General features: G+C 40.1%; 1 protein-coding gene across 8 annotated transcripts in view; it reads right to left on the bottom strand.

Moving 5' to 3' along the window:
- Positions 1–13,173, bottom strand: part of KDM5B (lysine demethylase 5B) — a 184,112-nt gene that overhangs the window by 106,734 nt on the left and 64,205 nt on the right. For 7 of the 8 annotated variants that reach the window (XM_048826607.2, XM_048826615.2, XM_048826612.2 and 4 more), the window contains 4 exons: positions 11,752–11,886; positions 2,969–3,056; positions 2,111–2,217; positions 226–384 (listed from right to left, as the gene is read on the bottom strand). In XM_048826607.2, the coding sequence (XP_048682564.2) occupies positions 226–384; positions 2,111–2,217; positions 2,969–3,056; positions 11,752–11,886 (489 nt within the window). The remainder of the gene's footprint in view (positions 1–225; positions 385–2,110; positions 2,218–2,968; positions 3,057–11,751; positions 11,887–13,173) is intronic. The other variant, XM_048826611.2, reaches the window with a different exon arrangement.

Genomic DNA, 13,173 nt, shown 5'->3' with positions numbered 1-13,173 from the left:
AGCTTTCTCAGTGGTTTTAATACAACTAAAGTAGATCAAATTTGGGGCCCAGCATATGTTGTAATGTCTAACAATCTGAAATGTACCCAGTCCTTGTTTCAGTTTCATCTTCTACCACCCATTTTACAGGACTATTTTCATCATAATAAATTGCAGTTCTGAAGTTCTGATCATTAGAAGCCAGGAGAGAACAGAAACACATTTCAGCCTGATTTCTCAGTTTACCTGAGCCAGACACTGGGGACACCTCCAGTCCCCTTTGGGAACATCATGAAGGGGTGGAATTAAACAAAAAGTATGGTAACTGTCATCACAGCCATCACACAACAGGAGACGGTCTTCATCATTACCACTGCCACATAAGAGACATACATACAAATCCACCTGTAACAAGAAATTACCAAAATGGGAATTTAAGTGCTTTAAGCAGTTCATGGCAAGAGATCATTTTGGTAACTAAGTCATTTGTCACATTTACCAGTGTTTATTTTTATTCTCTTTCCATAAAAGATCAGAGACAGCGAACATTAACTTTGTTCTCCTTTGTGGTAGAAAGTATCAGAGGGATAGCCTTGTTAGTCTGTATCCACAAAAACAAGGAGTCCAGTGGCATCTTAAAGACTAACAGATTTATTTGGGCATAAGCTTTTGTGGGTAAAAAGCCCACTTCTTCAGATGTGATGCACATGTGATGCGCATCCGATGAAAGCCCACCTGATGATCACTTTAGATAAGCTATTACCAGCAGGACAGTGGGGTGGGAGGAGGTATTGTTTCATGTTCTCTGTGTGTATATAAAGTCTGCTGCAGTTTCCACGGTATGCATCCGATGAAGTGAGCTGTAGCTCACGAAAGCTCATGCTCAAATAAATTGGTTAGTCTCTAAGGTGCCACAAGTCCTCCTTTTTATAAATCCCTTTGAAATTAAGAAATCACCACCAAAAGTGTTGAAGCCTGACCAATCTGTTTTGCTAAATAAAGAGACTCAGTTTTGTTATTAGTACTGCTCTTTACTTTCAGACTGGTCTGTGCACAGACACTTCAACATCCTGAGGCCAACTGCCTGGAGCAGCCACCAGAAAACAGGGGAATTCTGGTTATGGGAGCATCCCCCTTCTTCCTCAGAGTTAGTGGACTGTACCCGAGCCCTTCACCAGGAAGGCACCAGCTTTCTAAGCAGATCCATTTGCTTTTGGAGGGGGCAGGCCTTCAGTGCTGTGTCATGAGAGCTCCACCCACATCATCTAGGAGATCCACAGAAGGGGGACCAGGTACTCCGAAGATTCGCAGGGGCACCTGAAGGAGAGTAGGGGGGAGTTTTTTGGAGGTAGAGGAAGGAGAGCAATGAAGTCTGGTGAACAGAAGCAGGAACTTAGATAGTGGTAGGAAAAAAATGTTACTATTTAAGGCCTTGCTTAAACAAGGGACAACAGCAGTACTGCTGCAAGACAATTGAGAACAGAATAGGACTCCCAGTTCCCTTTATTTTGTGCCTCTAGGGTCTGGTGCAATCCTGTCTTCCAGTAACTGCACATTCCTCCCCCTCCTGCCTAGTAAAAGGGTATGTGTGGGAGAAGGATCCAGGCTGCGGGAAGGACTGAAAGGGCCTGTATATTGTCTTCTCCACAAGTAAAAGTCTCCCTTTCCTTTGCTTTTTAGGAAAAGTATCTGCTATGTTGAACCAAGTAGAGCATCTGAGTTAGAGTTCAAACAGTGGAATAAGAGGTGGGTCTGCTAGAAAGCTGGGTGCCAAAACTCTTATTACATCTCCTTTCTAACTGGTACATCTACCAAGGGAAAGATCAGCAGATCAACCCATATCCAGAGTGAGGAAGCCCTGAGAAGAACCACATTTCTTTTGACTGTTCTATCAGAGTTGCTATTTTAAGGCAGTACAGTGGGGAAGGATAGAAATTATTTCAGTTGAAACAGGGTGAAATGAAATTACTTTGTTATTTCCTGCTTATGACATGAAATCCTGATGGTACCTATGTCGAGGAATTCAGGAAACTCCCATTCCCACTACCTATGCTATATACTACGTGCCCAGCTCTAATCCAGGACTGTCTGCAATTAAGAATTAAGTGCCAGAAGGGCAGGGAGTACTCACTGCATTAGTGCTTTTTTTAGAGCGCCCTTTTGATTTCTCTCTCTCCAAGTCTCTTTGTTCTCTTTTCTCGGCAGGTTCTCGTTTCACTGTGCCTGGCATTTCCTTCTCTGATACAGGAAAAGAAAATTAGACTATTACGGGGTTTAACAAATATTTCACAGCATAAGCAGTATTTGAAGCATGTGTTATCATATCATTATATACATTTGAAGGGGATCTTTTTATGAGTGAATCTGTTCCTATTGAGATATGGCTACTGCAGTGGCTATGCTCGTCTTTAGGTCTCTGTGCAAAGACTGACAATGGTGCCAGATTTTGTGGGGGTTGTGTAATATGGACACAAAGGACACCAAACATATTTTCATGTAACTTTAGGCAGCACTTGAACTCCTACCTGGAAAGGCTGGTATTATCAGGATAAAACAAGAATGGGATCATAAACAGATGCAGGCCGCTCTAAACATATAGTTTATTTAGCATTGATATTTTAAATAGTTTCAGTGACCCAAAAAAAAAAAAAAAAGACTTGAATGAAATTTCAGGTTCATAGACGTGGTTGGATTATTCTTTAATGGGACATTTCACTGGGGCAGAAAACAAACAATACTATAATGTCCTATGATGATTTTCATACTTTTTTTTACTTGCAATGGCAATTGCCCCAAGATAATATCACAAAAAACTAAATAGGTACCAAAAGGAGTCTCTGAGAAAGGAAGCTCTTCATATTGCTTTCTAACAACCCCACCCCCACCTCCATACATCTGCTCAAGCAGCACAATGTCAGACTAAGGGAAAGCTGCCACAAGCAGCAGGGTCACATTCGTATTTTGTTTCATCCCCCATTGACCCACTTACCATTTGCAGGTGTACATCCCATTCTGCGCCTCAAATTATGAGTTTTGGCTTCTGGTGTTTCATCTGACTCCATTTTAATATTAGTAGCCTTAAAAAATAAATGGTCATATTCAGTAATTGAACATGATACTCAGAACCGAAGAGTTGAGGTTTGAGTGTTATATTTGTAACCCAGATACTCTTCATTACAAACTACATTGTTCAGAGGTAAAGAAGACTTACTTACCTATAGCTGAAATAGATCAGTACAGACCCACACTCTCAACATATACCCACCCACTCGAAAGACCAGAACCTTCTGAAAAAATGACCCTTGGAGACCATGTGGCCTCTGCCAAAAGCTGTGTAATGCTCCGTTGAAAGGCCACCTGAGGGGCCTTCATCATCAGTTCCTTCCACCTCCTCAATGGCTGTTTAGGCTCTGAATAAGTGGGGATAAAGGGTGTGGAGCATTCATCTGAATCAATAACCTATCTGAAATACTTATGCTACAAGCAAGTAACTCTTCTTAGTCCTTCCAGTACTATCACTACATATCTCCACTCTTGGGAGGATCAAGAAGGCTAACATCTAAAAGACTGAAGGGCCACTCTACTGAAACAGGCCTCCAACCTCACACCACATCAAGAAAGCAATGCTGCATGGAAAGGTGGAATAAGCTCCAAGTAAAAGCTCTGCAAATCTCCACAAAGGTAAGCTCAGCAGGAAGTATTGCCCAGCAGGGTCTGAGTGGCGGCCCCTCACAGCCCACTCACTGACCAATACCAATATATAAACCAGGAATTCATGATGGGGAGCTGTCTTGAGTGACAACACAGCTGCCTGATTCTACTCCAGACCTGCTTGCGATAGTCCTTAAACTCTGACTTCTGACCCTGGTTTGTCCTAGACTTCATTATTCAACTGCAGTCTGTAATTTGGCACTGACCAAGACTTCCTGGTATCCTGACCCAGTTTGACATTTTGATTGAAAAACTAAACAATATACAATTAACATGGCATATACTAAATGGATTAAAAGATGGGTAATCAATCAGTCTCAAAGTGTAATTGTAAATGAGAAAACATCATCAAACAGATGTGTTTCTAGTTTTTCCCTGTAGGGATCAGTCCTTTGCCCTATATTATTTAACTTTTTTATCAATGAGCTGGAAGAAAACATGAAATCACCACTGATAAAGTTTACAGATGACCCTAAAATTTGAGGAATGATAAATAATGAAAAGGACAAGTCACTAATACAGAGCAAGCTGGATCACTTTGTAAGCTGGGCACAAGCAAACAATGTGTGTTTTAATATGGCTAAATCTAAATAAATACACCTAGGAACAAGGAATGTAGGCCACACTTACAGCATGGGGGACTCTATCCTGGGAAGCAGTAACTCTGAAAAAGGTTGGAGTATTGTGATACATAATCAGCTGAACATGAGCTCCCAATGTGATGTTGTACCCAAAAAGGCTAATGTGATCCTTGGATACCTAAAGAGGGGAATCCCAAGTATCAGTACAGAGGTTATTTTCCCTCTGTATTTGGCACTGGTGTAACTGCTGCTAGAATACTGTGTCTAATTCTGGTGTCCACAATTAAAGAAGGATGTGGATAAACTGGAGAGACTTCAAAGAAGAGCCATGAGAGCAATTAAAGGATTTGAAAACATGCTTTATAGTGATAAGCTAAATAGACTGAACTCCTTGAGTCTAACAAAGAGAAAGTTAAGGTGTGACTTGATTACAGTCTAAGTACCTACCTTGGGAACAAATATTTAATTAATGGGCTCCTCAAGCTAGTGGAGAAAAACAGAACACAATCCAATGGCTGAAAGGTAAAACTAGACAAATTCAGACTGGAATTACGGTGTACATTTTTAACACCATAAATTAACCACTGGAACAATTTAAAAAGGGTTGTGGTAGATTCTCCATCAATGACAACTTTTAAATCAATATTGGATGTTTTTCTAAAAGATCTGTTCTAAGAATTATTTTGGGGAAGTTCTGTGCCTGTGTCATACAGATCAGACTAGATAATCACAACTGTCCCTTCTGGTTTTAGAATCCATGAATAGAAACTCTTAAATCTCATTTTAAAAGGTATGTTTTCCAGACCTTAAAAAAAATTTGTAGCTCGTCTCTAAAAAAAAGAACAGGAGTACTTGAATCTGTGGGGAATCTTTTTATAACTGTAAACATCAAAACTACATGTTGCATTTCAGTCTGGTCACATCAATATGGTTTTCTCCCAGGTTTAAACCAAATTTCGTGCAGTGATTCAACCATTATCAGAAAATTGTTGAGAAATGAAAAGACATGGTTGCCTTGACTTCTTAGTTGTGCTTCCACTGCCACAAACACTTGGTAATGACCACTCGTGCAGTACACAGGCCAAAAGGTAAAACTAACTGCAATAATCTTCACAGATGCAGAAATGGAAATACTTGATGAGAGCCTAATGGGTATGTGGACGTAAGCAAGGTTTTAAGGAAGTTGTGGCTGAGGCCAAGGTAATCATCTTGGAATTAAATTAGCAAATGAACTTTTTGTGAGCCCTTAAAGTCCATGAAGGGATGAAAACTTTCAGCTCTTTTTGGAATAGATATACCTCTCCCTTTCCACTTCTTTTGCTCCAGACTTGAAGAAGGGGGTCAACCTTTTTTCTCACTAGTTTATCACGAGAGAATTCCAAGAGTGGGGATCTGATAACACTTGGAAATGGAAGATCTGTATTTATAAATTTCATAGGAGTCATCTTGTGATATTCCCATACTCACATATTTTACAATCCTCCTGCAACACAAGCTCATAGAGCTAATATTGTAATTATTTACAAACCAGTCTATACATCTTCTATAAACTTTTCGCGTGTGCCCCACTACTGCAATATCTCTTCAACTCTCGAGTACACACAACTTAATATTACCTAACAGTTTCTATTATGATCAGTTTTAGAACCAACTTAAAACAGGAAGAAACTTCAACATTATGCAATACACAATTCAATGGTTGGTATCCATCTCAGGTTTTCTTTTTTTCTTTGTTTAAAGTTTAAGCAAAAATGGTTTAGCCATTTTCAAGAATGAGGTTGCTGAAAAAATAGGTATATCTCAATGATTATGAAAAAAAAGTTGAAAGTCTGAATGCATGTTCTAATATATCCGTGGGTAAAAGTAAGAAGAAGAAATTTGGCAAGGGAATAAATCCTGAGGCTAGAGGTATGTCTTTTGCTGTCCCAAGTAAATCCACCCAGATTTGAGCAGGGTGTAAACCAATGAAAATTGTTATTCGCACATGCACTTATTTACTTGCTCATATCGCTCAACTGGCACACAGCCAGAGAGCCAGACAGGACAGATATAGGCAAAACTAATTTTCCTACTCCTACTTCTGCTCCTCCCCTAAAAATATCCACTGGCCTATAGGAAGGTGCATAGGGCTAGACCATGTACTTCAGTCTCACTTCTTCCAAAGAATGGTAATAATTCTGTGCACTTCAAAACCCTGATTATTGTGCAAGGCCTCGTACTATCAATCATAAGATGCAGGCAAGCACCAGTCTGGTCCCTTCTAATTGCATTTTACAGATAAGGTAAATTAATCCTGGCATTGGTTAATTCCTCACTACTTCACCTACCAAATTTAGATTTTTATTTCCTTTAACCTAGCTTTTTGAAAAAGCTTTACATACAAAAATCTGTGTTAGAAAAGTTATTACAGTTGCAAAATCAAGCTTTGCAAAGTTAGAAAACGGAAGAATTAAGGTTGCCTTGTGAGATTTTAATTCTACCCCCTTCTGGGTACACGTGATACAGAGTAAAATTTTCAAAATCACTTAAATAATGCAAGAGCCTATATGATGTTTTAAAAAGGGATTTAGGTTCCTAATCCCTTTTGGAAATGGGACTTCAGTGCTTCTGAAAATGTTGTACATGATTGCATACTATATTTTCCCCAAAGTACTTCTGCCTCCTTTAGGGCCCAGGATAGATGATGCTCCATCTTCAGTGCGTGGCCTCATTTTATTTACTGAAAATCATCCAAAATCTGTACGGAACATGGAATTAAATTTCCTAATGAGACTTTAATCACAGATCACTACAGAATCTGATTGACTTATATATAGTAATGAATTTATTTTAAACACTCACCTCTGAGATAGCAGAGTATTATCCCCATTTTTATAGATAGGGAACTTCTGCATAGAGAGATTAAGGCCATAATTTGCAAAAATATCCACTAATTTTAAGTGGATCAACAACTAGGCACCTAAATTGAGACATCCATGCCCTGATTTTTCTGAGTACTTAGCATTTTTATAGCATTTTGTATGTTCAAAGCACTGTACAAATATTACCCAATATTATATACCACCTCTGTGAGGTAGAAAAGTATTACCACCCTAATTTTACAGGTGGAAAAAGTGAGACAAAAGGCAGAGTGACTTGCTCAAAGCTACCCACTGAATCAGTGACAGAGCCAGAACTGTAACTCAGGACTTCCTGGGTACGTCTACACTGCAATTAGACACCTGTGCCTGGCCCATGCCTGCTGACTCAAGGTTGTAGGGCTCAGGCTAATTGCAGTGTAGACCAGTCAGGCTCAGGCTGCAGCCTGAGCTCTGGGACCCTCCCACCTTACAGGCTTCAAGCATCAAACTATCCTCTCTTCCTGCAGTTCCCGGACTTATTCACTGGCCAACTTCTAGCAAGAAGTCTCATTCACTACACAACCCCAGTTAATCCCCTGATACAGTCCATCCCATGCAGTGAAAGTAGCAAAACTTCTGTGTAAAAACAGTAGTATGTGATCATATTATCTATGCATATGCACATGGGGGCAGAATTAGGGGTCTACTGGCAACTTGAATTCTGGCCTTCAGTAGCTTTTGAGTGCTTCATTTTGAAAGCTAAATATTCTTATAAATGTTGTTGTTTTTTTAAAGTGGGAGTGAAATTTGTGTCTGCCATATTAAAAATCTGGATTTATTCCCATTGTTTAACCTTTCGGTAGGACACAGTGCCTTTCTCAATAACAACAGTCTCCTGGTTCCCAGCCCAAAGCACGTTATCTGAGCCCAAGGTAGTATGATGGAGGAGGGGGAAGAAACAGCAGCAAAAGTATCATTTTTTTTCGCATTTCATTCAGTAGGTTTAGTTCTGTGGGCATAGGTGCTAGAAATGAGGGGGAGGAGGAGGAAGGAGGGTGCTGCCACACCCCCTGGCTTGAAGTTATTTCTATTATATACAGGGTTTATAGTTTGGTTCAATGGCTCTCAGCACCACCACGATACAAATTGGTCCATCGCCCCTGTCTGTGAGGCATGCTGAAGGCAGGATGCCAGGGTTGTGCACATGCAGTGCTCAGGCAATATTGAGCATTTCGGTCACCAAGCCAGACAGAAGCTGCAGTGAGCATAGACAGAGGGGAAACTACAATTTTGTGTACCTTATAACTTGACTCAATCTCAATGGATTTTCATGGGGACAAAAGGCATTTCCCTGATACATTTCCCCTGCTAAATTTCAAAGTCCTTCTGCAAACCATGAAGGAACTAGCGCTCTCCCCCAGCCCCCTCCCAAAGTCAAACTTTTTTTGATAGAAAGTGTCCGGCAAATTTAATCCATGGATTGCTTCCTCTCCCTCAATAATTAGAATAAGGCTGCTGTTGCAGGAAGGCATACATGAAGAATAAGTAGAACAGCTAATAATTACATTTAGTCCTGAATAATTACAGATAAGAATTACATTTAGCCCTGAATGTAATTAAGTTAGTATTTCATAGTCCTGGGCCAGCTGCTGTGAAATTTCTGGCTGAGATTTTCAGAACTGACTGTGTGATTTTAGGTGCCTCCATCTTTGGATATCCAACTTGAGACATCTTAAAATTTTCAGAAACTGGTGCTCAGCACTTTCAGAAAATCAAGTCCCTTAGAATTATCTCAGATTGAGAGCCCCTATATTGAATCACCTGTCAAGTCCTCTACACTTGTCTATGGTATAAAACCTAAGAATTAGCAATTATACTCTCCCAACAAACCAGACCCCTTCCAAAGAACAGATTAGTAGATTCCAAAAGGGACCATTGTGATCATCTAGTCTGACCTCCTGTATAAACACAAGCCATAGAACTTCCCCAAAATAATTCTTTTTAACTAGACTAGATGTAAATTAAAAAAAAAAAAAATCCAATCCTGATTTAAAAATGGCCAGTGATAGATAATCTACTATGACCCTTGGTGAATTGTTCCAATAGTTAATTACCCTTACTGTCAAACATTTATGCCCTATTTCCAGTCTGAATTTGTCTCTCTTCAACTTGCAGCCATTGGATCTTTATATACCTCTGCTGCAAGACTGAAGAGCCCATATAAAACATTCATTCCCATTTTGGTACTTACAGACTGTGATATAGTCATCACTTAACATTCTCTTTGTTAAGCTAAAGAGAGTATTTCTAATTTACTCAGTATGGTTTAAGGACACGAAGTTACTCAGTTACCTATGTCACACACCCCACCGCTTGGATTTTATGGGTGAGATTTTGGGGATGTATTCACCTAACTCCTTTAAGTGGGTTGAAAATTCCAGCCTTTTTATTGTTTATATTATATCAATGTCTAGAAGACCTCCCAAAAATTAGAGCCTCAATGTACTAGGCACAGTACAAACACACAATAAGTGACAGTCCCTGCCTTGAAGGAATTACAACCAAAATAATTTAAATATATTTATTAAAACCGTTTATGATCAGTGTCTGAGTTTGGACAATGAAAACGTTTAAGTCAGTTTCACTTGCTTATAGTCTGATATAAGCCGAGCAAAACAAAAACAACTTTCCATTAGAATTTTAAAGTTCATGGGAAAATTTCCATTGGATTTAGGCTTTGAGAGACTGATTTCAACAAAACGTAATTTGGGGGTAAATTTCATTAATGTCCCTGCTGTCAATAAATAAGGACAAAATTTTACCCAAAAACTAAAAATCCCAACAACTATTCATCATCCCCACCCCACATGAATGACTATACAACTGCACTGAAAGTATCGGGGATGGGGGTGTAGGCAGTGTGACCTAGCAGTCACAGCTGAACTGGGATGAGCATGTCAGGGACGGTAGTCGCTGAGCAGAAGTCAGAGGAAGCTAGAGCCAGGTTCATTAAACAAGAGTTGGGGTCAGAATCAGGCCAGAATCAGGAGGCAGAAATGAAGGTTAGAGTCAGGCTGAGATTAGGAGACAAGGTGAAGTCTGGAGTCACAACAGGCCGAAATCCGTGTGCCTGCCCACCACACAACTTCCTGGGTCAACCCCCAGCATTAAATAGGGCATCTGCCCAATCAGAGGACTGCAGGATATTGTCACTCTGGCTCCCTTGGGGGGGTATTTCCTGTGGCACCTACTTTCCACAGTGCACCCCAGCTGTAGCTCTGCAAGGCCTCCTAGTGGCATTGTGGGAACGTCAGCCAGCCCAGGCTCTGCAGACACAGCTCCTAGTTCACAGACCCTTAAAGCAAAAGAAGTGGTAAAAGCCAATTATCAAAGCTTGTCTCTCACACCAGCAGAAGTTGGTCCAATAAAAGATATTACCTCACCACCTTGCCTCTCTAATTATCAGCTAAGATATTTTTAAATATGCTGGACAAAAAGCTTGAGAATACAAGCACTAGACGCTCATCTGGGACAACGGAGTAAGTAAACTTCGTTAATATTTCACTGCTCTAATTTCTAGGATTTAACCCCTGTATTTTGTGTAGAAACCCAATTGTTATTTAGAATTATATTAAATTTTTTAATATCTTATAAGAGCTATTTAGCACAGCTAACTTGCTTTTTCCTTTATTTGGTCTCCTAACCCTGAGATCATCACATATTAGCTAAAGCAGTAATTCAAACTCTGCACACGCTACAATGTAATCAGGTAACTGAGAATATATTCCTCTTCCCCAGAGAAATCTCTCAGGCTGGTATTTTCTCTGCAATTTACTTTGTTTCTGTCAGGTGCGTCTATCTTAGACATTTAACTCACATTAATTCCTCTGTCATTAATTCTTCCTATTGTCTTTAGGCAGACTTTTTTTTTTTTTTTTTTACCAAATTTCCAATTCTGCACTGTTCAGAAAGGGCCTACAGTTGTCATCACAGTTTTCTTAGCTCTTAACTTTTTCTTTTAAAATGTTTTATTTACCAACTGAGGTTTAGTCCTACGTATATTATAATTACATACAAAAAACTACATTCAAAGAACATTAACCTTGCAAAATCAGGCACTCAGAAGTTAGGAATTAACTGTATTAAAGATGCCTGTACAATCTTAATTTGGTCCCCTTCTGCATATGCATTTTCAAATAGTCCTTAATTACATAATCACATGCTACTTTTTCCACAGAACCACTGCTTCGTTAAGTGCACAGGATGGACAGACCCCAAGGAAAGTTGCATCAGTTTAATGTAGGTTTAACTCTTACTGAATTTCGTTTAGCTTGAATTGGTGAATTACCAAATTAAGATAAATCAAATTAAGCAAGAATCAAGCCAGTTTAATCACTGTTTAACCTAATTCAGAATAAGGCACTCTGATTCAGTAATAAGAGTGTTGATACATTGAGTTAACCAGAATAACTTCTGATGAACAGGTTTAATAACCGGTTAAATTTATTACTGTGAATAAAAAGCTAAATTAGCTCCCCAAAGTTAATGGTTTGTGCCTTCCTGGCTGGAAAACGACTACTGCATTATGGTTTTCAAACTAAGATGCCCAACATTTATCCATTATTTATATATTCTCTCACCTCCGCTCTCATACGTTTTGCTCGGCGTGCAGGGGGACAAGTTTCAGATGGCTGAACAGACTGTCTCTGGGGAATATCATGGGGTTTGTATTCCTTGTCCTTTGTATCACTGGTAAGGTCTGGCTTCTGCAAACACTAAAATACAGGCACAATTGTGATTACTTAATTTTCTCTACACCACTAACAAAATTCCACCTCACACAAAATTGTGTAGTGCCTTTTCTGGGCTAGAGTGAAAAGAGTGCATTACTTTAACTTTGCTGTAGAAACAAAATAATGAACAGTTGTTAGCTGTAACCACTGTAACAGTATCTGCTTGAACATGTAACTCACAATATGATTTGTTATTTCATTCAGTACAATGGTGAAAATAAAATGTAAAATTATGAAGGCTGTGTTTTGTTTTGTTTTTTAAAAAGGGAAATCTGATTAATCTGTTAATGTTTATATATTGGAGCTGGTCTGAAATTCTACAGTGGAACATATTTCCATCAGAGAATAAAGAAAAGGAGTACTTGTGGCACCTTAGAGACTAACCAATTTATTTGAGCATGAGCTTTCGTGAGCTACAGCTCACTTCATCGGATGCATACCGTGGAAACTGCAGCAGACTTTATATACACACAGAGAACATGAAACAATACCTCCTCCCACCCCACTGTCCTGCTGGTAATAGCTTATCTAAAGTGATCATCAAGTTGGGCCATTTCCAGCACAAATCCAGGTTTTCTCACCCTCCACCCCCCCACACCCCCATGCTCAAATAAATTGGTTAGTCTTTAAGGTGCCACAAGTACTCCTTTTCTTTTTGCGAATACAGACTAACACGGCTGTTACTCTGAAACCATCAGAGAATGTGGCACATTCACCAAAATCTAAAATATGTCACAGAGACTATTCAATTTCCATGAAAGTGCATTGGAAAACTCTCAGATTTCCTGACATCTTGGCAGGCTAATGGGGAGCATCTGGTGGCTGCTGTTCAGTGGGGCTTCCAACTCCTCCACAGCTCACCAAATGCACCAGGCGCCTGCAAGCTCTGGGAGCACTGGCTCCCCAGGACCATGACTCCTTGGTAGCTCGGCCTCCCATGACAACCAGCTGTCCTCATAGACTTTAAGGCAGGGGTGGGGAACCTTTTTTCTGTCATGGGCCATTGACCCACAGGAAATAATAATAATAATGGGCCACTTACCCGCTCTGGGGGAAGGTGGTGGAGGCTTGGGGCTTCCACCCGCAGTGGGGCCATCTTGTGCTCACAGCTCCAGTCCCTTGTGGGGGCACCAGGCGCCAGATTAAATTAACCCATGGCCCAGATCCGGCCCGTGGGCCATAGGTTCCCCACCCCTGCTTTAGGGCTACAAGGAACCATCATGATCATTACTTCTGACCTACACTTCACAGCAACCTCACCCACCCATT

This window comes from Caretta caretta, chromosome 21 (genome assembly GCF_965140235.1).
Source record: "Caretta caretta isolate rCarCar2 chromosome 21, rCarCar1.hap1, whole genome shotgun sequence".
NCBI lineage: Eukaryota > Metazoa > Chordata > Testudines > Cheloniidae > Caretta > Caretta caretta.
Note: the sequence above shows the minus strand (reverse complement) of the source record. Positions and strands in the feature narration are given on the sequence as shown.